The 25,460-nt window shown below is 47.0% G+C and overlaps 1 protein-coding gene across 1 annotated transcript in view; it reads right to left on the reverse strand.

The window, feature by feature from the left end:
* Positions 1-18,272, reverse strand: part of Galnt18 (polypeptide N-acetylgalactosaminyltransferase 18) — a 324,709-nt gene extending 306,437 nt beyond the window's left edge. Inside the window, exon 1 of the mRNA XM_036201277.1 lies at positions 17,570-18,272. Within this exon, the coding sequence (XP_036057170.1) occupies positions 17,570-17,804 (235 nt within the window). The 5' untranslated portion in view covers positions 17,805-18,272. The remainder of the gene's footprint in view (positions 1-17,569) is intronic.
* Between the last annotated feature and the right edge of the window lie 7,188 nt (positions 18,273-25,460).

The raw sequence follows: 25,460 nt of genomic DNA on the forward strand, positions 1-25,460 counted from the left end.
TAACAGGCTGTTCTGTTCTAGAAGGCAGGGTGAAGAAGAACCTGGAGTGATCTGCTGTGTTTCTCTTGCTGTGTCCAGGAAGGCGCCTGTCATTGGGAAGTGCCTACAGCTCCCAGTCAGACCTACTCCCACGAGTGGGCAATTTCCCTATGCAGCCAATAGACAGACAGGAAGGCTAGGTGAGCTCAAGAATGAGCCTCCCATGCCAGGTCAGCCAGAAGTGTCCCCAGAGTCCAGAAGACACCCCATAATGACTCTGGAGTTACCTCCAGTCCTTACTCCTCTTTCCTGGGTACACAAGATCAAGGCCCAGGTTGGGCTGGGCATGATGGCACATTGGGGCACAAAGGCAGGAGATCAGGAATTCAAGGTCATCCTTGGCTACATAGAGATTGGAGGCCAGCCTGGACTACATAAGACCCTGTATGCTTGTTACTTTTCTCTTGTTATGACAAAATACCACGACCCAAAGCAAGTTAGGGGAGAAGGAGTTGTTTGGGCTTACGTCCCAGAGGGCAGGGAATAATCATGGTGGGGATGGCAAGATTTGGTAACAGGGGCAAAAAGCTGAGAGATCACATCTCAACTGAACACAGGAAGCAAAGGGAAGAACAGGAAGTGACGTGAGATTGTTAAACCCTCAAAGCCTATTCCAACAACAAGGCTCCTAAAGGTTCCTCCTCCCTCAAACAGTACCACCAACTAGAGATCAAGTATTCAAATGCATGGGTCAATGGGGCATATTTCTCGTTCAAACCACCACACGTGTCTCAAAAAACAAAAGCCAGCAAGGCCAAACTCTCACCACCACACTGTGGGTGCTGCAAGATGTGCCAATCTAAGATCCTTCTAAGCCTCAATGTGTGCAACCATGATGTACCCACTTGAGAGGAAAGCCAGACCAGGGGAAGTGTGCTTGCCTATCATGCACAAAGCCCTGGGATCCATCCCTGCACTGCATAAACTGGTGTGGTGGTGTACACCTATGATCTCAGCACTGCACGGGTAGAGGCGGGAGGGTCAAGAGTTTAAGTTCAACTTGAGCCATACAGTGAGTCAAGGCCAGCCTGGGCTACATGAGAGCCTGTAGAAAGAAAGAGGAGGGGGAAAGGAGGGAGGGAGGGAGGGAAAGGAAAGGAAGAGAGGAGGGGAGAGGAGGAGAGAAGAGGAAAAAGAAAAGGAGAGAAAGAAAACAAAGTCCCTACAGAGGAAGGCCCAAGGCCACCTTCTCCATGCTCCTGACACAGTGGTTCCTTCCTCTCTCTTAGGGAGGAGAGCTGTTATTCCCTTCCTGTTGGCTCTTCAGGTCTCAGTGACAATCCACCCTGAGCTTCACAGAAGCCTAAGCCTTGCTTGGCTGCAGCTGATTCTGCTGGGATCCAGCTCTGTCCTCCCCTTTCTGTACTAGGAGATTGCTTTGGTTTGAAGGTGACCACAAGTGACAGCCTTATTAAAATGAAGACATCAAGGGTCCCCTGCAGGCTTTTCACCAGCTGACTTCTGGAGGGGCTCAGTGCAAGGAAGCAGGGAAGCGGGTTCTGAACACATTCACATGCAGAACACCAGCTTCCCTTTGATTAAGCCAGGGGAACAGCAGGGTAAGCTGGAGGTGCTGTGAGAAAGACCCAGGGGCATGTGTCTCCTGTCTCTGACCATCTGGTGGGCACAGCCTGAGACACGGCCTCGCCTCAAGGAGGCAACCTGCTGCCTAGCAAGGTGAGAACCAGTCCTCAGTCTCTTTCCCTTCCAGACAGCTCAGGAGGCAGAGATTTGAATGCAAATCTTGACGCCACCTCTCCTTGAGAACTTTTAAGTGGGGCTGTTTATTTATTCACATATTCACTCAACAAACACCTCCTCAGACCCTATCATGTAACTGGCACTATGTGAAAACCTACAAAATGGAAAAACAACAGGACCCTATGTCCATCTTGAGGAAACGCACAGTCTTCTGAGGGGCATTTCACGGCTCCCATTCAGCACACTATCCTACCTGTCAAATGGGGCTGATGTCTTCAGGCTTCCTTTAAGGATTAAGTACTGTAAAGTGGATTACACAGTGTCAAGCATCCAGTTTGTGCCAGCTTGCATCAGGATCCATGTTCTGGAGAAGCCTGTGTGCTAATAGGAGATGTTGAAACTTATAGGAGATGAAGCCTGCCTAAGAGAAGTTGGGTTGTGAGAGTGTGTCCTTGAACAGGACACTGGGACCTCTGACCCCTCCTCTCTCTCTTTCACTTCCTGGCTACCTAGAAGAGAACGACTTACCTCTACCATATGCCCTGGCTGCCATGTGCTGCCTCACTACAGCCAAAGCAGCCAGACCCAGCTGCCCATGCTTGGAAACTGCCAGAACTGTGAGCCAAAATTAACCCTTAGAACTCCTTAGAAGTTGACTGTCTTAAGTACTTGTCATAGTGATATGTTGATAATGTAAACTTTCTCTCTTTTTTCTTCTCTTGGGTGTTAACTCTCTACATCCTGCTCCATTGCCATCACATTGTACCAGGCACTATCATACACCACTAGGGCTGAAGTCAGGTTCTGGTCAGCAGTGCGACATCTTCAAGTCTGATGGGGATTCTGGGAGGAGAGAGTCTAAGCTCAAAAGATCCAGACCAGCCAGGGAGAAAGGACCCCATCAAATGAAGACTGAAAATCCTGTCCACCTTGTCCCTTAAAGGTACATGGCTTCATCTGAGAACATACCAGAAGGAACTGACAGAAATGTCACCTGTGGTACATAAAAAGTTCCTGGATGTGCAGAGAACCATCTATACCTGGATTTAAGAGTGCTGGATTCTCATCCCAAGCCTCCAAGGTCAAGTGGAAGTCTCAAAACAATTACCAAATGGCGTTGGGCTTCAGAACTCCCAGCCGATGTCCTGAGCCTGTGGACCCCTGTGTTTCCTCAGGTGTTAACATGCTCTGCATCTCACTAAAGATCTTTCAGGCCAGAACCTTCTTGACTGAGCTTTAACAGACACAGGAAGAGGAGGGAGACGGCAGCTTCTTCCTAATGTCCGAGCAAAGTGGGAGGGACTGGAGGATGGCTCAGCGGCCGCAGCTCCACACTGAGGCCCCACAGTCCAATGGTGCATAAGATGCCTCGGCTTGGATCTCCAACACTGGTGGATTTCCAGAGGAACTCAAAGGACTGGGGCCTATTTTCCTAGAATCAACTGAATCCAGAACTCACAGTGATCTAGTTTCAGGTAAATATAGTTATTTTTATCAGTCTGCTAAGCCAGCTGTCTTCTTTATTTAACAAAGAACCTGTCAATCAATAACCAATGTCAATCAATAAAGAAACAGTTTATATCTAGGCAGTTTCATGATTTACACAATTCTCTCTGGTAAAAAGTCAAAGCCAGTCTCCTGTGTGCTGTCTCTAGGACTTCAACTAGAGAGGTACTTTAAAGAAAAATGCAGCTGGGCGGTGGTGGCGCACGCCTTTAATCCCAGCACTCCGGAGGCAGAGTCAGGAAGATCTCTGTGAGTTAGAGGCCAGCCTAGGCTACAGAGTTCCAGGAAAGGTGCCAAGCTACACAGAGAAACCCTGTCTCCCAAAAAAAATTAGTAAAATAAAATAAAAAGAAAAATTCAGAATGCACCTTCCCAGTGTGAAGACTACCTGCAGCTCTGGATTGTAAAAGATGTATATTAAAATTATATCCTACAACAAAATGCACATTTTGTAGAGGGAGAGGAAAGAAAAGATTAAATCGAATCTTTCTGACAATTGTCTTAAATCACACCTTCCTGGCTGCTGTTGAAATTATACGCCACATCAGTTTGCGTTAAATCAAACCCAGCCTGGCAGGAAGATGGGCTGATGTCACTCGGAGTCAGTTTGGAGGTCGAGATGAAAAGAAAACACGCAGCTCCCCTGTGCCCACCTCCACAGCAGTAGGAAGGAGGCTCACCAGATGGGCAGCCTGACTCTGCACAACTCTCCCACCAGCCAAGGTCTCAGCAGCCCAGAGCATCATCAACACCGATTGCCACCTGCTGCAATGCCAAGTGGTTTCTACCAGACAAAGGCATGCACACACATGACGGCAACTTGCTGTCTGGCAGTGGTGGGTTGCACCAATGCCCCTGAGCCAGTCTCTCCCAACACAATGTCACTAGTGTTATTTGGTCTCCCTCGAATGTTAACATGACCATCTCAGGCTTGACAGACCTAGGATAACCCTAATGAGTTGCACCAAAATGGAGCTGAAGTCCCACATTCTAGGGGTCGAAGCCAGAAAACACATTCATTCTTGACTGTTCTTCTGTGCAAAACTTCAGGGAGGAAAGCACACAAATGAAGGGGAGAGATGCTGGGGAGATGACTCAGTCAGTGAAGTGCTTGCCATAAAAGCATGAGGCCCTGAGTTCAGATCCTCAGCACCCAGATACAAAGCCAGGCATGGCAGCCTATGTCTGGAGATCAGCGACCAGCCAGCCTAGCCAGATCCATGAGCTCCATGTTTAGTGAGAACCTGTCTCCAAAACAAATAAGATCAGGTGTAGTTGAGAAAGACACTAAACACTGGCCTCCAGCCTCCACACGCACATGCACCACACACACACACACACACACACACACACACACACACACACACACACACTGTGAACATATTTACATATTCCCTCTTGCTCCTCTCTCTCATACCCTCACACACACAAAGAGAGGAGGGAGAAAAAGGCATTAGGGAGATGGAATACAGAGCATGCTTCCCCCATGCTCACCCCTCGTGGCCAGGGCCAGATGCTTTCCTGCACCTTGATCAGTATAGCAGCCCTGCAATGGCAAAGAAACATTACCTTTATCCACACAGTTGGGAAAACTAAGACACAGCAGTAAAGAGACTTGCCGAGGTCACCAGAGGCATGGTGAATTTTCAGGCCCATTTGTGCTGATCTTGTCCGCCATGCTGAGGGACAGGGATTCCTTCTTCAAATAAGTGTGGTTTGAGTTACTGAGCTTCCCTCTCTGTGCCTTGCCTACTCCACTCCTCTAATCCCCTTGTTCTTCAAGTCCTATGTCCTCTGAGAAGTCCAGGCAGATGACTCGTTCTTCTAGAATACTGTACTTTATACACTCCTTATGGGAGTTAACTGCAAGAGATGTTGTTTGGTCTTCTTGACTTGACAATATGCTTTTCAAAGAAGAGGACCCTGTTGGACAGATTCTGCCATTGCCCACCACAATTGGCATAGTGCCATGCCAGCAGAGGCAGACTCCTGCTCATTAGGAAACAGCCAGAGAACAGCTCAGATTGATGCCATCACAAACGTGCCACTTCACTTAGCCCCTCCAGTTGCTCCTAGTCCTGGTGGCATTCCTTTCCCAGTAGTCTTTAAGGTTGCACAGCTCCCCACCCAGCCAGTCTGTCCTCATGCCCTCTTACCATCACCCTGCTCTGGCATTCTGGCCACCCCATTGCTGTGCAAACATACTAAGCATGTCCCTGCCACAGGGCCTTTTCACTGCTTTCTGTCTCCCCTGAACCTGTTCTTCCCTTGGACATGCACATGGCTCACATCTCACCTTCTTCAAGAGCATGCTGAGAGGAGAGCCATTGGCCACCATATTTAATGGCAACATCTTTATATTGCCCCACTGCCATGTCCTCACCTTTTCCTAGGTGCTTAATAAATGCTGTTGAATGGGAAAGACCCAAATCTGAGCATGTCACCTAAAGAGGGCTGGGGTGCATACCAGGGTATTATTGCACTTACAGCCAAATGCAGAACAACAGGAACTTGAGTGCGTACCTGTGATTTCTCCCACCTAGCTGCGGCTGTCCATCTGTTCCCATTCCCAAACCCCCCAAAAGATGGTGGCCTTGAGGACAGTCTCCCATGCCTGCTCTACATGGCATATGACTCTAAACATTGTAGTTCTTCCGTTCACTGGAAACTCTCTGGTAGGTCCAGCCATGCTTCCTAGCTCCTTTGTGGCTATCTAATGGTTTCCCAAGCCCTAAATCTAAAAGAATCCCAAAATAAAGCCATCATTTAAATGAGTGCAGGACACTGTCTAGACTGAATCCTCTCTCAAGAAAGAGAAACAATCAGCCTGTGGGTCTCCCTCTCCTTCAGAGTCTGGAGAACTGGCTAGTCCATACCTGCATGTCCAAGAAAGGAGGCTGTCATTGGGTCACTCAGTAGCCCAGCTCAGATCCTCAGCAGTCACAAGGACTCCCCTTCCCCTTCTGCCAAGTCATGTGCAGTCCTTTAGCCCAGAGAAAGCCATGACCCTCTCTTATCTCTTAATTAGCATCCGTGAAGCAAAGAGCAAGAGAGGCCCCTGGTCCCTTGTTGTGAGGCTTAATGGAGTCAGGGGGTCTCATCTTATATAGCTGATTGCCTTAGGACAAGTTAAGTATAACCATTGAGCCTTAATTTTCTATCTGTAAAATGGTGTAATGACCCCCACAGGCTTCCTTAGAGGTTCAAACAAGGTGGCAGTCAGTAAACATTTGATGTATAACAGGTGCTCAAAGACTCTCAAGTCCTTTCTCTCCCATGATTCTCCAGGAGTCCAGACCTGTTTTTATCGCCCTTCTTCACTGGTTCCATTCCAATTTTTGAGTCTTTTCTATTGACTTTCCATTTTGTTTCTCTTCTAATCTGAATCCCTGGATTCTTCCATGATAAAGGTCTGACCCAGATGTACAGTTGAAAGTCTGACTCCTGTAAATTCTCCTCCACATCTCTGTGCATGAGTGTGTGTGTGTGTGTGTGTGTGTGTGTGTGTGTGTGTGTGTGTATACATGTGTGCAGATTAAAGGTCAACCTTGAATGTCACTCCTGAGGTGCTGTCCACCTTCCTTTTTCTCTGCGAGACAGGGTCTCTCATTGGCCTGGAACTCACTAAGCAGGCTACACTGACTGACCAGTGAGCCCCAGTTCCCACCTGTCTCCACCCAGCGCTAGGATTATGCACCCACCACAACATCTGGTTTTCACATGGACTAGAGATCAAACACATGTCCTCATGCTTGCAAGGTACTTTACTAACTGAGCTATCTCCCAGTCTCTCCACACCCTCTTTTAGAAACTAAAGTAAATCAAATTGGAGGAGTAGCTTATCATTAAAATGAAACATAGACACTGAAGATGCCAGAATGTTCAAAGACACTCCTCCAAGCCCAAGAACAGGCAGGCAAGTCTGAGGCAGCCTCCTGCTCCTCCCTGCTTCCTGGCTTCCTCTTCCCCATCAGAGAAAGGCAGTGGTTAGTTAGACAAAGCCTGACCAGCAGCTGAAACCCTTTGAGGTAGGAACCACATAATCACCCAGCATCTGGGCTGCAATAAAGAGACACAGGACAACTCTACCTTGGAATGCCAACCACAGACCAGCTGAACGAATCTGTAACAGGAGATCAAAAAGGATCTTCCATGTGGATAACAGAAAATGTCACTGAGCAAACAGAAGAGATCAGTTCAATAAAGAAATGGAGTCACACCTGCAAGTCTACAGTGAGATTTTTGTTTACATTAACTTCCCAGCACATAACTCACAAGGTTATTAATACAGACTCCTACTGTTTGGAGCAAATAAACAGCTGTTGGTGTTTTGTGCCCAAACCACTTTATTAGGGCTTTCCTTTACTGCAGTTGTCTCTCCCTTTCCAAATCCTGAGAGGCACAGACAGCTAAAAACAGAGCACCAAGGCAAAGAGAAAAACAAGGAGAGAGAGGCGGGATGTGTGGGCAGGGAGATAGAGCTGGGCCTTCTGGGACCTTCGACATTGTCCTATAACTTTCAGACCAAGTCAGCATTTGAGGGCAGGGATGCAGGGTTATTGGAAAAGCTGGTTTTGCCCCAGTGTTGGGAACACATCACTGAGGCCATCCAACCACGTCCATTCAGGACTGGGAGTTTGCTTGGACTCCAACCCTAGGAAACAGGATTGTGTCAACACACAGGACAGCTCAATACTCAAAAACAATACTCAGCAAGCATGTTCAGCACATCATAGGGGGCAGAAACACATGGGTGGAACTTGGGTGAGTCCAGCTACAGATGGAACATTTCTTCTCCTACAAAGATAAATTCCCTGGGGTCCCACAGATAGGGGACACTTCACTCACACTTGCAAGGCTTCTCCCCCTACTCCATGCCACTCACTTCAGGATTTGACACAAGGACAAACCAAGCCACCTGTCTGCAAATTCTTGTCATTCTCTTACTTGAACCAAGGCCTCTGAGATTACCTTCATAGTGTCTGCTAAAATGATTTTCTCTTTCTGTTTTTGAAATGTCCTTCTTACTTTGTAAAAACTATAAATCTTGGGGACAGCCACCCTTCTTGGCTCTAACACCCATCAACTCTGTGACTTTGGACAAATTATTTCCATTAGGCAATTTTCAATTGCTATCACAGACAACATGAAGCTGGGCAATGTATAAGAAAAAAAGTTGGTTCTGAAAGTCCTAGGTCAGGTCTCATAGGTTCAGCCTCTGGGGGCTTTCAGCTACCACACAAAATGGCCAAAAGATCACAGTAGGAGCACTTGTGGGAGGAGGGAGCCGTCCTACAGAGAGGCGAAAAGCAAGAGCGGCTTGCTCACAGTCAAAAGTGTGAGTCTCTAAAAAAAAAAAGTGTGGGTTCTAAAAAAGCTCCAGGGCTCTCTTCCAAAGGTAATGCTGTCAATGAACTAATCATCTCCCACCAGGCTCTGCCTCTCTAATGGCTGCCAACCCACCACTCTGGGGACCAAGATTCCAATGCATAAATATCTGGGAGATACTCAAGTCCTTCCAAAACCAGGGACTTTTTAGGGTTCAGGTTTATCACCTCTGAATTAGATATCTAGTTGTTTCTCCATGCACCATTAAGGACAGCTTCATCTTCCAAAACCAAACTCACCACGCTGAAGCTGAGCACTGGGCAATGAAGGAGAACCCCCATCTCCAAGCTGTACACACACTGCAGTGATTCAGCTCCCACCGAATCTTCAGCCGTAACCATAGAGCCAGGAAAGCCACAAAAACAGTAACATTCACATAACCAGGACTTCTTCCTCTGAAAGTTCCAGTTGGCTGCACTCAGCAGAGTCCATAGAGTCCACAGACCCACAGAGAAGGTTCCAGAACAGCTGTTGCTCACAGTCACTGCCACAGCGTTCCTGACTTGGAAACAGTTGTGAGGTAATTTGCTATTAACAATAACTTAAGTAGCAAAGCTTAGGAATGATTAACTTTAACTCCACAAATTAAAGAGATTTCAAGGTTAACACACTCCCCGGCATACTAATGTGCTTCACTGAGTAGGAAAGAAAAAGGTGGGACGACCAAGAATGCACTGTCGGGACATGCCTAATCCTGGCATTGCCCTGGGGTGAGCGCCCTGCCTGTGAAGGCATGTGTGCAAGGAAATAGGAATGTGGGGAATCCTTATGTGCAGCCTTGCATTGCAAGTTGTAGCTGCACGTGACTCAAAGGCAAAGCGAGGTTTGAGAAGACAACATGTATATGGACTTGAGAACAATCAAGTCCCTAACAAATTGGAGATTAGCATAGAAAGATGGCCTGCCAATCACGGAATAGTACAGCCACCTGCAGCTCCAGTTCTCTGCCTCTGGTTCTATGTAGCAGATTCCCTGACATTTATAGACAACTAGGGTGACTGAGATGGTTCACCAGAAATCAGATGACCTGAGTTCAATCTCCAGGAGCCACAGAGTGGAAGGAAAGAACCAATTCCTATAAATTGTTGCTGGGCGGTAGTGGCACACGCCTTTAACCCCAGTTCTTGGGAGGCAGAGGCAGGGGGATCTCTGTGAGTTCAAGGCCAGCCTGGTCTACAAAGTGACACAGAGAAACTCTGTCTCAAAAATCCAAAGAAAATTTTAAAAATTTTAAAAATTTTAAAAAAATGTTCTCTGACCTCCATGTGCATAGCACAGTATATGCATGCCCATAGCCCCATCTCTCTCCAAAGCCCACGTGGCTGCTCTCTGGCTCCAGTTATCCCCCATACTCAGTAGGGTATCTCCCCAAAGCCTTCAAATGGTATCTCTTCAGTGTGCTTGTCCAGAGGAAAGCAAGTCTCTCCAGACTCTTGGATAAAACCCAAGCAAAAAAATGGACAAGAAACCCAAAGAGACCCTCCCACTCACAGCCACACAACAGCACCTCCAGCTTCTCAAAGAAGTGAGGTCAGAATCCTGCAGAACAGCAAGCGAGGTGCTCCTTGGGCTTGTGTGTGTGGCTTTGAATCTCACAAACATATCAGAAAATCTAACGTAACTTTAGTGGCTGGCACTGACCTTTAAGGCTGGACTGTGGCTTGTTTTGATTCTAAATTCTCCTTGAGATTCGCCACCAAACTGCTTATCAAGGGCAAACAGCGCTTTATGTCAAGTGAGCGGGAAAGAATGTGGAATTCATTTATTTTGCAGCCTATACACTTCTGTCTATAAAGGAAAAGTCCTTGGTCCCAGGGAGAAGCTGTATTCTTTGGCAAGGTCCTTCTGTTCCATAAAGATGTGGTCCTGGGCTATTAACAAAAGCAATTAGGCTCAACCCTGAGTCCTGCTGTTGACACCCTCAAGGCCTTGGTTTCTGTTATGGACAGAATTTTCAAATCAAAGCTCATTCCAAAAATTAGAGAGCTTTGCTGCTCCAACGACCACTTTCCCTCAAACAAGCTCCCAGCAGACATTGCACTCTCCTGCTAACAAACCCTGCCAGTTAAGGAGCAAAGGGGGACACCCAATAGCTACAGGATAAACATCCACACCAAGGACATCTCCTGGTTCTCTAGTACCCCCATCATCAACCCGATGTTGTGGATCTGAGACACACTAGTATGCACATGGCTTTCCTGATAAGATTGAGAAAATAAAGCAGAGTTGATGACTCGACCTCCCACAGGTGGGATGGGGCTGACTCTGAGGAGAAAGAGAATGGATTTAGAAATGAGTCATATAGGAAACTGGTCTCAACTGTGTTCAGAAGAACAGACAGACAGTATGAGACACTTCCAGGTCACCCTGGACTTGCTTATTCTCTCAAATGCTTCAGACTACCATCATCCCTCACAGAAACACATCTGTAGGACTTCTCTTTCTCTCCCACATGGCTTTCAGGCTTCTCTTTAAGAAGTGGAACCACAGCCAGGCAGTGGTGGTGTACGCCTTTAGTCCCAGCACTCGGAGACAGAGGCAGGCGGGTCTCTGGGAGTTCAAGGCCAGCCTGGTCTACAGAGTGAGTTCCAGGACAGTCAGAGCTGTTACACAGAGAATCTTGTCTCAAAAGGAGAAGAAGAAATGAAGAAGGAGGAGGAGGAGGAGGAGGAGGAGGAGGAGGAGGAGGAGGAACCTTTAAGAACTGAAGTAATTTACCAAACACAACATACAAACCATAAGGGGATGCCGGAGTTTATTGGGGGTTGGTGATGACATTTGACCCTGTTACTATTAATAAGGTCCCAAATTAAACCTCCTGGGAGTTTGCAGCTCCTGGAGACACAGGTGGAAAACCTCTGACCTAGGGTATCTATTTAAAACAAAGATTAGGGGCTGAATAAAATGAGGAGCTGAGTTCACATTGCAGTATCTACATAAAAGCAAGGCACGGTGGTACACAAATAACCCCAGTACAAGAGGCTCACTGGCCAGCCAATCTAGGCAAAACAGCAAAGTCCATGTTCAATGAGAGACCCTGTCTCAAAACATATAGTGAGCAAATAAGGAAGATTCTTGATGTAAACCTCCAGCTTCCCCTCACATGCACAGGTGATCAAACCTGCAGACTTGCATGCATATCACCTACACCAAACACAAATAAATTCAAAAATAAAACCAAAACATATGTGTATGTATGTATGCATGTATGTATATAATAGGTATAATATAGTCATCATGGGTATCTTATTAATTTATTAAGAAATCTATGAAAATTTGTAAAATACACAAACCATCAACACTGAGCCTCCAAGAGAAAAATTATTCCCACAACACAAAAACACACAGAGGGGTTCAAGGAGGGTATTAAGTTCTGCCATAACCAAAGGAGGACAAATAAAAGGACTCAACTGTCTTGACAGTAATTTCATTTGCCCAGAAAATGCTGAATGATAACACCAAATGCCAGCCCTCTGTGACCCCAGCACAGTACTGCATTGTCAGTGGCTGGGTGGAAAAGCTTTCCTTTTGAAAAATAATATTTCATAGAAAATGTTCCTACTCTGTCACTAGTAATCTCACTTCTGCAAATACATTTTTTTTTTTTCCGAGACAGCGTTTCTCTGTGTAGCTTTGCACCCTTCCTGGATCTCGCTCTGTAGACCAGGTTGGCCTCGAACTCACAAAGATCCGCCTGGCTCTGCCTCCCAAGTGCTGGGATTAAAGGCGTGCACCACTACCGCCCAGCCTGCAAATACATTTTTGAGAATAATTCAAAGAGGAAAAATAGGTGATGCAAAGACATTCGTTGTTTTTTTTTTTTCCCTAAGTGTATCCATTTCCTAACAAATGGCCAATAGTAGAGAAAGTCGATGAAAACGGTACATTGGCAGTAGAATACTATGCAGTCATTTAAAGTATTGGGGGACCTTTTCTTAAGCAATCCTCCACTCCACTCTGCAAATCTTCATGCTTCCTCTTTCCCCTGTGAAACATTTCCTCGATGCTCTTGTCCCTGTGTGGGACTCTCTCTAGTAGGTTGCACCTCCCTCTAACTATGGAGTTGCATGCTTTCCTCCTGTGCACTAGGTCTATTCCCAAGCACAGGAATACTCTGGAACTTGTTGCTGCAACTGCTTAATTTAATTACATGCGATGTAAACCCGTGAAGGCTGCTAAAAAGAAGAGAGTGGTGATCTCTAGAAAAATTAATGCCAATACTTTGGGAAGACTTCAGACAAGCTGGTCACTTAAATAGAGGTCAGCAAAAATCATTCCTAAAGATCAGGCAAAAAAAAAATCATAAAAATATCAGACAACTACACTGAGATTGCTTCCAAGTACCTTTCAGTCCCTAGGGAATTTTAAATAAAATGGAAGAAATCTGATTTTATCAACAGGATGGAATGATGCTGGGATGGGAGTGGTCTATGCATAGAGGAGAGCAGAGCATCTAACAGCAGACCCAAGGGTAGCATTTTTACTGACAGCTTCAAAAGCTACTAATGACTGTGCACTTTGAGTAGCAGTCAAAACATTGATGCCGTGTATAAAGTTCTTCCCTCTTCCTCTGTTGCTTGAGCTCATTGACTCACCTGAAGTTCCATCCATGCTGACAGCAGGAATTCTATTGTCCTTAGGAAACAAGTGGGGATCAGGAATGTCCCAGTTCCCCAAGGTCCCCAGTAACTCCACCCAGCCCCTGCCAGAGCAGCTTGAGACACCTCCGGTTGCCAAGAGATAAAGGTTGAAAGAATAAACTATGTAGCAAAGAGAAAGAAAAATCCTTCTTTAAAAAAGGCCAAAGAAAGAAGAAGGCACATATATATCAACAGTACTGTCTCCCTACATGTGAGCAAAACCAAAAGGAGGGCTTATAATTACAGAATGGTTCCTGGGGAAGAATGGATCCTGGGAAATTCCATACAGTCTTAAATTGTCCCTTGAACATTGGCACACTCTTAACAGATTCAAAAAGATACTAGGGTTGGGGATTTAGCTCAGTGGTAGAGCGCTTGCCTAGCAAGTGCAAGGCCCTGGGTTCAGTCCTCAGCTCCAGAAAAAAAAGAAAAAAAAAAAGATACTAACCAAAAAGAAAGAAAAGGCATTTTTGTTTGCGCTTGATATACAAAATCAAACATGAACCAGGACAGGGATGGCTCAGTTGGTAGAGTATTTGCCTAGCAGGGACAAGGCCTGAGTTTGATGCTCAGTACCACATAAACTGGGAATGGTGCCACACCTGTAACCCCAGCACTGGGGAGCTAGAGGTAAGAGCATGCAAGGTCCTCTTTGCCACTTAGCAAGTTCCAGGCCAGCTACATAGTGTGTTTGGGGCTATCCTGGACTATATGAGATACTATCTCAAAAAGGAAAAGAGAAAGGGATGAGGAGGAGAAAGAACAATTTCTCTTCCCAAGTTCTCTCACATGGGCTTCCTCTAACATCGATCCATCTGACCATCTCAAACAAGGTGTAAGGTTCTGAGTTGGAGCCTGTACTAGGAACTACTTGATGTTTTAAACCCAACAGGACACATATTTTAAAGTCTTAAGTTAACCACCCTGTCATTTAACATCTACTTGGTTAAAAAAAATAATGTTCAAAAAATACAATTTACATTCCCAAGGGATTCTCACACACCATCTAATTAAATCATTCAATCAGAAAACAAATTAAAATGAAATATCACTTCGGTCCCCAAGAGGAAAATCAACTTTTCAGTCATGACTAGAACAGACCTCTAGGGTGCCGCTCCAAAGCCTCTTCTAATTGCAAGTCCTCAGAACATCCTGCCGAACACTCCGTGACATTTGCAACTTCCTGGACAGCTCTCCTTCCAAAGAGAAGAGGCGCCTGGGCGATACTCTGAAGCAAAGATTGTCCTTTGGAAACTGGCAGTGCCCCTACTCATGACTAACTAGGGTGCTGGGCATCAGTTCAGGGCAGTCATTCATCTCTCCAGACTGTCTGCCTCTCTTCCACCTGCCAGGATCTACCCAAAGAGTCAGCAAACTTCCGTTAAGGGAATGTGACCTCTGCCTTCTTCAGGAAACCAACCAAAACCCAGATCTGCCCTAGAGTATCAATGGAAAGCATCTTCATGTTGGGAACACTCCTGACCCCACCATCCCTCCACGATCCTTAGATGGCCTTTCACTAGGATACATCCATTCCCACCACTGTCAACCAATACCAGGCAGCACTCTTCCATGGTGAGCCTCTGGCCATCTTAACGAGCAGTATATTATATAGTTAAGATCACAGACTGACACCTTCTTAGCCTGCAAAAACAACAACCAAAATAAACACTAAGAAGAACCCAAATATGGTGGCACCCATCTGTGATGCCTGCTGAGACGGAAGGGTCTTAAGTTCAAAGCCAACCTTACATGACTATATGTTAAGACCTCTTCTCACAGTGAAACAGAACTGAGACCCTGAAGCCACTATCTGAGTTCAAATCTCTGAGCTACTGTGTAACCAAGTGTGACCCTGGACCTGTGGGTCTAACAACCTCTCCAGACCTCCATTTCCACATCTGTAAGATGGAGCTAATACCACCAATCTCACAAGGATCTAAGGGTAAGTCAGCTTACACAAAGCTCTGAGAACAAGGCACAGCACATAACAGAACTAGAGTTCTAGGCTATTCTAGTTATCAGCTCCCCACCCCCAACCTGCACCCCCATCCTCAGCTCTGTGATGTACCAAGGATTATTCAGAAGGCTGTCCTGATGCAAAACTTAGACAATGGGTCTATGGAAACAACCCACATCCTTAAGGGCAAGAATGATCTCACAGACTTTACAGGCCTTACCTTTGAGTCCTAAATCCAAGTACAGAGACTGCTCTGGAACCCTGGAGGGAATTGTCAACATCACCACACTACTACAGCACAAGCAACCAGCTAGCCTCCTCCGCCATCTGTCTGCTTCATGTCTAGCCTTTCACAAGTCACTCCTCTACCTGCTGTGGGCAGTGGCTTTGGCCTTGTCATTTCCTACTGCCCAAAGGACACCTGGACCAGTCTCTAAAGAGGCTTCTTTAAAAAAAAAAAAAACTCCCCCGGTTTATCAGGTAAATATTGAGAGGTTCTAAGGTTTCCTGGTTTAAAAAAAAAAATTACAAGTGGTTTTTGTTTTATTCATCTTCCAGAATGGTTTTCATGTGGAGCCTTGTAAATCATGTGACATGGTCCATATTCAACATGATAGGGGTCTGCTCAGTGCTGAGCTCATGGTTTCGTGAAATCCTTGAAATTATTCCTGAAGCAACCCTTTGCTCACTTCTTCCCTAACCAGATAGAAAAGAACAGGAGAATCATTTTGAACACATACACATAGAGATTATGTGAATGAAAATCTCTCAGACTACGTGTACAAATTGGAAATGTCAGAGCAAGGCACAGCCTTGAGTCTGTCTCCCAGAACATATCAAGGCTGTATTTCTATTGCTAACTAATGTCAATTCTGACCCAAGGCACAGAAACCAACAAGTAAGAAATGGCAGCAACAGGCACTATGGCAAAGACAGTCTGGTCTGTCAGATCAATGCTTGGGTGAGGCTGAGGGGGGTCTGAAGTAAGAGCAGTCAACGGCCCCTCTTCTAGGGGGCCTCAAATCAAGTGCTTGCTTTTGTCAGTTAGGAAGCACAACCAAGGTGTGTGTGTGGGGGTCACCTTTCTGCCCTCATCTGAACCTGGTGGAGCCTTCCCAGGGAAGGAGCCAATCTGGCCTTGTGGGAGGGACACCAGATCAAGAGTAGTCCCTACCTTGGTAAACAAGAGAACCTGCAGCTCAGATGCTGCCAGAGTCTACCAGATACCCAGGGGACTGTCACGTTTACAAGTAAGCCAGCTAGGCCGGGCCAGCAGTTAAGAAGCCCTCTTATCTAGGAAAGCTGGGGATACCTGAAGAGGACAGGGAGAATCCAGATTGCTAGCCCGAGTGAGCACACCTTACTCCAGGTGCCCTGAGCTCCATCAGTTCCCTTTGGCACTCATACTACCTGGGTCACATCAGGAGAGTCCTTTATAACCCACTTCCTCTTTGAACCTAGCCATTGCAGCCTTGGATTTCAAACCCACTTCCTGTGGGTCTGTCTACTCTGCCATGACTGATTCCTGGGCAGGGAGTGTAGCTGCCTTACAAATTGGCCCTCACTGGGACCCAGAAGGCTCTGAAGGAAAGCCACAGACTCGGTGGGTTCTCTAGGGTCCCAAACAGAAGCACCACCTCAGTGGACTAAGCTTCTTCCTGGGTTTGACACCTGCTTGTAGGGAAGGGTCCTGGACCTGCAGGTGTGCTATAGCTAAGGAGGGTTTTCCACTTAAGATGCCTCCCCTGCAGTCCCAGCACTGCTGGGGCTGAAGCTGAGGCTGGGGCCAATACCCGGGTAATGTAATCTTTCTAGTCTGGGTTTGTCCTGAAGCTTGCTGCTTCTTAAAGCCCACAGTTAGGGTCATGCAGGGCATCTTTCCTGTCCCTTAGAGCGGCCAAATGAGCTCCTTTGCCCTTGTACTCTCTCTTGGGTACACAAACATCCACAGTCAGACACACTCCCGGACTAGTGTGTGATCCTGCGATCCCGGGAAGAAGCAGATGGAGGCAAACACAAATTGGACACGTGTGTAGCACGTCCCCATACCGACAGCAAGCTACACACACACACACACACACACACACACACACACACACACACACACACACACGCATATGCGTGCACACGTGTGCCCAAGGAAGACTCGCAGAGCTTCACACACAGAAGACCCAGGACACCAGTCCTTGCAGTCCCTCCAGCCACGCAGCTGCCACCCCAAAGCCCTCCCTGCAGTCACTGGCCTGATACGCATTGGCCTCAATGCATCCCACAAGCAGAGCACTAGGCACTCCCTGGCCGTGCGCGTGGCTCAAGTTTCCCAGGGCTCGTGTACCTTGGATGTGTTGTTTGATGACATTCTCCAAGTGGTCCAGCCGCTCGATAATTTTCAGGGTGTCCCCTTTATCTTCCTCAAGCTTCTTGTCGGGCGCTGGCTCCTGCCCCCGCACATACACGCTGGCGATGTAGTTGGTAACCCAGCCCACGTACAGCAGGCAGATGATGTTGGTCATACCGCTCAGGATCACGCAAGTGGACACCAAAGTTTTGGTCTTCCTGGTACACACCATTCTGGGGTCCCTCCTCCATATAGAGCTCCCGGGGCCCCTCCTTGCTGCGCGCCCCAAACTCCCCCGCGCTCACACCCCTTGGTACGCCTGGGGCCTCTGGTGCGCCCGCACCCAAGTCTTGAGTCTCTCCAAAGGCGGGTCCCCTGACAGTGCGAGCCGCGGTGCCCAAGTTTGCAGCTCCCGCCGCTGGCCACCCTAAGAAAGAGCTCCACAAAGGAAACGAGGTGGGTTTGTTTGTTGGTGGTGGTGTTTTTTCCCCCCAAATTCAAAATCCCCTAGTCTTTCCCTAGGCAGTCAGGGGTGGCCGGCAGTGGCGCGATGCGACCTGCAGTTCTGGGAAACTTTGTCACTGGCAGGGCCCGCTGCCGCGCTGCTTCCCATCTCCAGCGCCCGCTGCCTGGGAGATGCCACCAGCCCGCGTCGCTCGCTGCTCAGGAGAACCGAGGCTGTGGCAGCGACCCAAGGAGCGAAGCAGCACGGCCCGGCCCCCTCCGAGCGACAAGCGCCGCCACCAATCGCGCTCCGGCTCTGGAGAGGGGCCGGGGCTGGGCGGCTGCGGACCAACGAGTAGGGGCCAGGGGGCGGAGCCCCGCCCGGCGCCCCACCTGCTGGCCACCAGCTTTCGTCCCGGACGCGCCTGAGCTTCCCGGCTCTCAGACCACCCAGACCCCGGCTCCTTCAGGCCACCAACCGCCAGTCCCCGGCCCAGGCCCGTGGAGTCCGCCCCTAGGGGAATTCCGGCTATCTTGCTTGCAAAGGATCCCAAGCTTGGGGGGGGGGGGGGGTGGGGGTGTCAATACGATGCTTGTGTCCCTTCACCTGCCTCAGCTGAGGGCATTCTGCTGCTTTCCCACCTAAAAACTGAGTCCTTACCCCGCCCCCCGTCGTTTGTTGTTGTTGTTGTTTTGTCTGTCTGTTTGTTTGTTTGTTTAATAATCGAGATGCAGACCATGAAGAGGCCAAGCCTTATAATGTCCACTCCTGATTCACTTGCGCCTTCACCCTGCCCCTGCCCTCTGCTGGTCTCCAGGGAGTCACCAAACACCTCCCGAAAATCTCTAGGAGAGACACTAGTGAACTGTGAAAATGTCTCTAAGGCATAGTTGCTCCAAGATTGTTTAAGTCTGTGCAGTTCCCACGACGTGGTCGCGTCCTACAAGCCTTTACTGTTTGTGGAGCCCACCACATCCCACGTACAGGGGAACCTTATATGTAGTGATTGGGCAGGAGGGAGGATGCCATTCTCCCTGACCTGTAGAGTTCCCACACATACAGTCCTCATGGCTATGCTACGCGGAGGGCAGCAGAGCTTTGGGGGAGAGGGTAGGAACTCACAGCAGAGGCCCCACTATGTTTCCTAGTGGAGCAAGCGCTCCTTCATTTCACCCCATCTTAAACCGCTCACTTCTCAGAATTCTTTAAACAAAGTCTTTCTATAACAGATTTCCTTACCTTCTCTCCAAGTTGTGTTTTCTGGCCGGGAAAGAAGCTTGAAGATGGGGCCACCCTGTGGGCCAGCACTCCAATGAGCCATGGTGATATACCAGGCAGTTCACATACCAGGATTCTGAATTCAATGACCTTGTCTTAGAAAAGAGGAAGCCCAAAACCAGACATGTTATGGCCCTTTAATACTACAGACATAAGGTCCCCAAAGATGCTGAGAAAGTGGAAAACCTCCAAGGCTCTGAAAGGAGGTCTCTCCTCCCCAGCTGGAAAACAGGCTGGAGCTGGAGTAGGGAAAGAAGACTGGTGTGAATATATGGGGCACATTCAGTTTCTAAAAGTACCATCTGCTGTCTACACAGACAAGGGAGAAAAACCATCTCTTGTTCTCCATTCACAGAAGAAGGGTTCTCCATTCACAGCCCTAGAAGCTGCCTATGGGCTGCCTGGACTTCCAAACCATAGCTTTGAGCACAGCTGGTGGCTAAAAGTAATCCTGGGTTCAACAGGAGTCCTTGAAGTTCAGCTCTCACAAGATCTTCCTAAATGGTCACCAAAATACACCTGGAGGAGACGAACCCCATTTTGCATGTTCTTATTGGCAAAGCTCCAAGACAAAGAGGTAGAGGAGCATTTCAGGAAAGAAACGATGTGGAATGTATGGCTTTGGGGCAGTTGATGCTCTAAGATAGTATGACTACAAAGAGTGTGAAAAAAAAAAAGAACAATCAAACAACCACCAACAACAAAAACATGGAAGAAAATGTAGAATGGACTCTGGTCTCTAAAAAGCTGCCAGTAGCCACCGAGCCTCTGGATTCAATCCTGCTCCACTGTGTATTATTACATGAGCTTGAGCAAGATTCAAAGCACCAACAGGACCATTTCCCTCACATATCAAATATAACAATACCTTCTTGCTTATGAGTATAAAATGAGAGAACATACCACAGGGCATTAGGACAGAACACACAGTGGGTACCAAGGCTCATGTGGGCATCCTTCCAGGATGTGGTTCTTCTTTCCCAGGTCCAAGAACACAACCTTGCTGTTTAGCAAACCTTCCTTTTTCTACTGACCACTATCAGTTCTTCTCCCCTGCTGGAAGCTATAGGATCTAAGCTGTGGGCAACTAGTTTATCCCTTAGCTAGCTAAGTTCCACCTCACTGGCTTTCTACTTATAATGTCCCATCTTCACCATCAGCAGCTCAGCAATCATCACAGGTTGATAGGATTTTCCAGGAGGAGGGCTCATTTCCCTCAGGCCTTATTACCCCACAAAGCCTCAGGCTCCAGCTCAAGATCCCAAAGCCTTGGTTAGAAACAAAGGAAATGGAAGAGGTGTTATGTAGACTTTATTTACCACTCTCTTCAGAACCACAAGATCAGAGGGTCTAAGTGTCTTTGCAAGCTCCCTTTATAATGGGTCCTTGGTAGAGATTCATATCTTTGGCCCTCAGTTCAATTATATTCAACCCAACAGGAACTCACCAAGTTCCTGACATTTTGAGAAATGACCAGTTGCCCGGGACACTTGCCCAGTTTGTTCCAGACCTGTGGCTTCAATGTAGGTTTCACAGTCTCAATAGGGGCCTCTTTTGTGAGCTGGAGAGTTGCTCAATTGAGAAGGTTTGTGACTCTCCATTTATGTCTCTCATCTAAGCCCCAAGTGTCTCCTCACTAAATCCTGCGTGGGGGTTCATTATCAGGCCCCTGGTGCTTATCAGAACCGAAGACTCCCTCCATAGTGGATGCGGGCAGAGACGGACACAAAGTGCTGCTTATCTGAATAAGTGAAGTGTGTCCTTCCACTCCAGCCACTAGAGGTAACAACACACACAGGGGGCTGGAGATCCTTGTGGCTCTGCCCTGTATAGACTGAATGTCACCCTCATCATACACTGGGGAGGCTGCTGCTCCCCTAATGTGACCTGAAAGCAGCCTCTGTGTGGTGGTGGTGGGGGGGGTGGGGGTTGTATTTTGTTTATGAGACAGAATCTCACTACATAGCTCTGGCTAACCTAAAACTCTCTAATGTAAACAAGGCTAGCCTTGAGCCCATAAAGATCCACCTGCCTCTGCCTCTGCCTCTGCCTCTCACATCTTAAAGACGTGCACCACTATGTTTCATAGAATTTCTTATCCACATGTCCAGACACACTGCTCTGCCACCAATGCTAAGCCTTCTTCAAAATGTCTTTGATATCACAATTAGGAAAAGTGAATCTTGGAGTTCAGCCACCAATCCCTTACATTCTGGGCAGGAATCTACTCCTCGGAGAGGACTGACAGTGGCCACCTGTCCCCACCAGATGGCAGCACTGTGTAAAACCACTGGGCCAGAGGTGCCAAGAGAATATGGGGACTTAACCGGAAAAATGGGCCCTGGTGGTGGAAGGCCTCACTCAGCCTTGGGCTGGCTTTATGGGAAGCAGGGTGACAGGTACTTAAGGGAATAGAGACTGCTGAGTTGCAAGCAAAGATAGATACTCGATTCAGAAACAAAAGCTACAGAGGCCCATGAATGGATGCTATGAAGCCATAGTCCTAAAATGTGACCGACAGAATAAAAACATCCTGCTGAGAGTGGGAAGAGGAAATAGAAAGGTTTGTTTGGTGTCTCCCTCAGGCCGGGCCTAAGATTTCACATACTGATCTTGAACATAGATGAGGAAGCCAGACCCAAATTCTGTCATTTATTCACTGTGGGACCTCAGTTAACTATTTTATGCCTCAAGTTCCTTCTGCAAAATGGGATAACAGTGACATCACCTACATCATGGGGAATATTATGAGAATTTAGTTTATATGAAGAGCACTGGTGGCGTTATCTATTGGATACTACTGCTCTTTCTGAGTGTCCAAATGTCACCCAGAGCAGCTTTCCTCTGAGAGCAAGGGCCAAGATATCCTGACCAAAGGAGCCCCTCATTCCTCTGTCACCTTCCCAAAGGACCTGGAGTAACTCCTAGATGCACTCCAGTACAGATTCTGCAGGAACCCTGTGACTAGGTCATGTGATAGTATATCCCTTGCACATCAATGTTGGGTATCCACAAAGACTCATAGACTACATCCTCTTAATGGAGGAGGCTAGCCAAGAAGCAGCTGTAGTATGGTAGGATAAGCTCTTAGCTGATGTCTAAATATGAAAAAGAGAGGCGCAAACAGATGATGGAGACAGCAACTTCATCCCACTCCCACCCCCTAACAAGTGGTCTGGTGGATTCTGCCATTCAACTACTAGACAGCTCTTCTAGATAGTCTCTTCCTCCCTGAAGGAAAATGTTTACATGTTCCTATAACAAAGGAGCACTATCCAGAATATATAAAGAATGTATAAAAAACAATCCAATGGAGGGTAAAACTATCCAAATTGGGGGGAAAATGGGCAAAAAACATAAGCAAACAATGAAAGAGAAAATGCCAACAGCCAAGAAACATATGAAAGGATGATTAAGCTTGCTAGGAATTAGAAACATTTTTCTAGCTACAGTTGCCATAGTTCCTCTATTGGGTTGATTTTAAAATATAATATTGTAATTCAAAGTATTAACAAGAGTATGTGGGAAGTAAGTACTCATAAATATTCCAGTGAGAATGTAATCAGAACGGCTACTTGGGATGTAAGGCTGATGATGCACAAGACCTTTTGACTGTGCACTCAGAGAGAGAGTGGTCCCTGGACCAGTCACATCAGTGACAACAAATGTAGAATGTCAGCTCCATCACACATCTACTCAGTCAGAATCTGCATGTCAACACTGCCCCCAAATGCTTCATATACATCCTCTGAGAAGCCCAACACAAGAGATGGAACCCATGGTTATCTTGAAGAAGGGTCTCTGGGCCTGTTGACTCAGGCTTGCAATCCCAGCTCCTTGAAAGGCTGAAGCAGGAGGACCCAACACTTGCCTGGACTATAGACTAAGTTCAGGACCAGCCTGAACCCTGATGGGAGGTTGGGTTAGGGCTAGAGACATAGCTCAATAGTAGAGATGTCTACCAAGATCTGCAGAACTTCTCATGTTCATCTATTTATTCTTTTACTCTGTGTGTGTGTGTGTGTGTGTGTGTGTGTGTGTGTGTGTGTGTGTGTGTGTGTTGTATGCAGGTACCTGTGGGGACCAGAAGAATGGGGCAAAAAGAGCCCCTGGAGCTAGAGGTATAAGAGTTGTGAGCTGTCTCACATCTATGCTGGAAACTGAATTTGGGCCCTCGACAAGTGCAGCAAGTGCTCTTAATCACTGAGCCCTCTCTCCAGCCCACACTCTGAGAACAGTTATATGGTCATGTTTATCAATGTGGTATCTTCACAGTGTTCACACACATGAACGCCACAGACCTGGTTTTGAATTCCGCTCCTGCCATGTGCTAGTTCTGGGAATGTGTATGGGTAATTTATGACTCATATCCCAACTTCCTCACCTGGAAGATATCATATCCACCTCACGGAATTGTCTTGAAGATGATGTAAATGAATATGTGTAACGCTTAGCACTCAGTCGTACTAAGTATTCAATCCATGTTAGTTCAGATCGTGCTCAGTGTTTTTATTTAATAATGAATGATGATAATTCACTCCCAGTCCATAATTATATATATTATATAACATATGCATGCAACCCAGGAACTAAATGTATACATCTAGATGTTTTATTATATAAAAATGATGCATAGAAATTTTTCTATGCTGTTGCTATAAGTAAAAATGAATCGAGTTAATCCACAAGGTCTGGCTGTGCCTCATTAGGCTACCCAGATCTGCAGGTAGGGATACTGGTGAGGCCCTGTCCACATGGGTCTTCTCTTGACCTTCATAGTAACTCCATAAAGTAAGTGCTCTCTCTCTCACTTTATGAATGAGAGAATTGTATCAGATGCCAAGCATTCAAGAGTAAACATAGTAGAGGCTCCAACTCTGAGCCTAGAGCTCATTTTTCTGAAGAGACAGTTTATGGGCAACTGTCTCCCATGAGGGGATCAATGATCAGACTTAAAAGCGACAGACACTGGAAGTATTGCATCAACAAAAAAGACTAGAAATGAGAAAGTGCCCAAGCCCTACTTTGACATTGTGTCCTAAACAAGGAAGAGAGATGTGACACATACACTCTTTCAAAAGTAACAATCTGGTTGGGAATGACATTTCTAGAGTCCCTATATACAGACAGTACCAGAGACCTCAGAGCAAGCAAAAGTACCCCAGGAACACCCTGGTATGAAACCCAGAAAGGCAGGAAGAGCCTGAGCTAAACCATGGAATCCTCTATTTTAGAAAATACCTGGTAGCTACTAGATGGGCAAAAGGTCAGGAGGTCCCTTCAGCTCTACTCTGCCTAGATCTCTCATTCTCATCCTCAGAGAAGTAGCAGGAGACCCTCTGAGGAATTGCAGGTGCCTGCCAGACACGAGGAGCAGTGACCTTTTCCATACTGGTACACAGCAGTCTGGGACATCATCAGCCCACAGGCAAGCTCTGGGCTGTATTGTCAGCCAGATGGTGAATAAAATATTCAACAGTCCCACCAACTTCTCTCAACAGTGAGGTGACTGGCTTGCTCAGAACAGAGTGATTTCAGTGGGAAGCCCAAATTGCAAGTGGCAAGAAACAGCTGGGAGGTAAGCCTGCAATCTGCTTCTCCTGACAGAGCTGAGCCAGAGCTTGGGGCAGCTTGGGTTTACAGCACGCTGAGATCCTGTCCTCAAGAGATGTGGAATATGCCATCAAAGGATTTTCAGAATTCTTTGCAAGAATTCTTTCCAAGACAAATGGCAGATGCACAAAAGTACAAAGTACTCAGAAGAATGAGTCCAGGTAAAATCGCCTCACCAGGTGCCTATGGATACTCAAATGAAGCAGGACAGATTTACAGAAAGCACCAAAATTATTTTCCTGGCAAAGCCTGAACCCAGAATGGCAGGTACTCACTCACCCAATGTCCACAGACTTCCCCCGTAAATATCATGAGGGGCCTGATAGACTCCAGAATACAATTAAGACCCTATGCTCTCAAGTAGTTGGACAGACAGGGTGAAGTCCTTGGGCCCCTACCCCAAACATCTTGCAGGATGCCCACCAGATATTGAAGAGGGAGGCCCACCATGTTAAGTGTGTGCTCATTAGAAAGGCTAATTCTTGTCTCACTTACATTCTTACTTATCAGCTTGTATTCTAAAACCAAAACACAATGCAGATTTATTTGTTT

This window comes from Onychomys torridus, chromosome 1 (assembly GCF_903995425.1).
Source record: "Onychomys torridus chromosome 1, mOncTor1.1, whole genome shotgun sequence".
In the NCBI taxonomy this organism is placed as follows: Eukaryota; Metazoa; Chordata; class Mammalia; order Rodentia; family Cricetidae; genus Onychomys; species Onychomys torridus.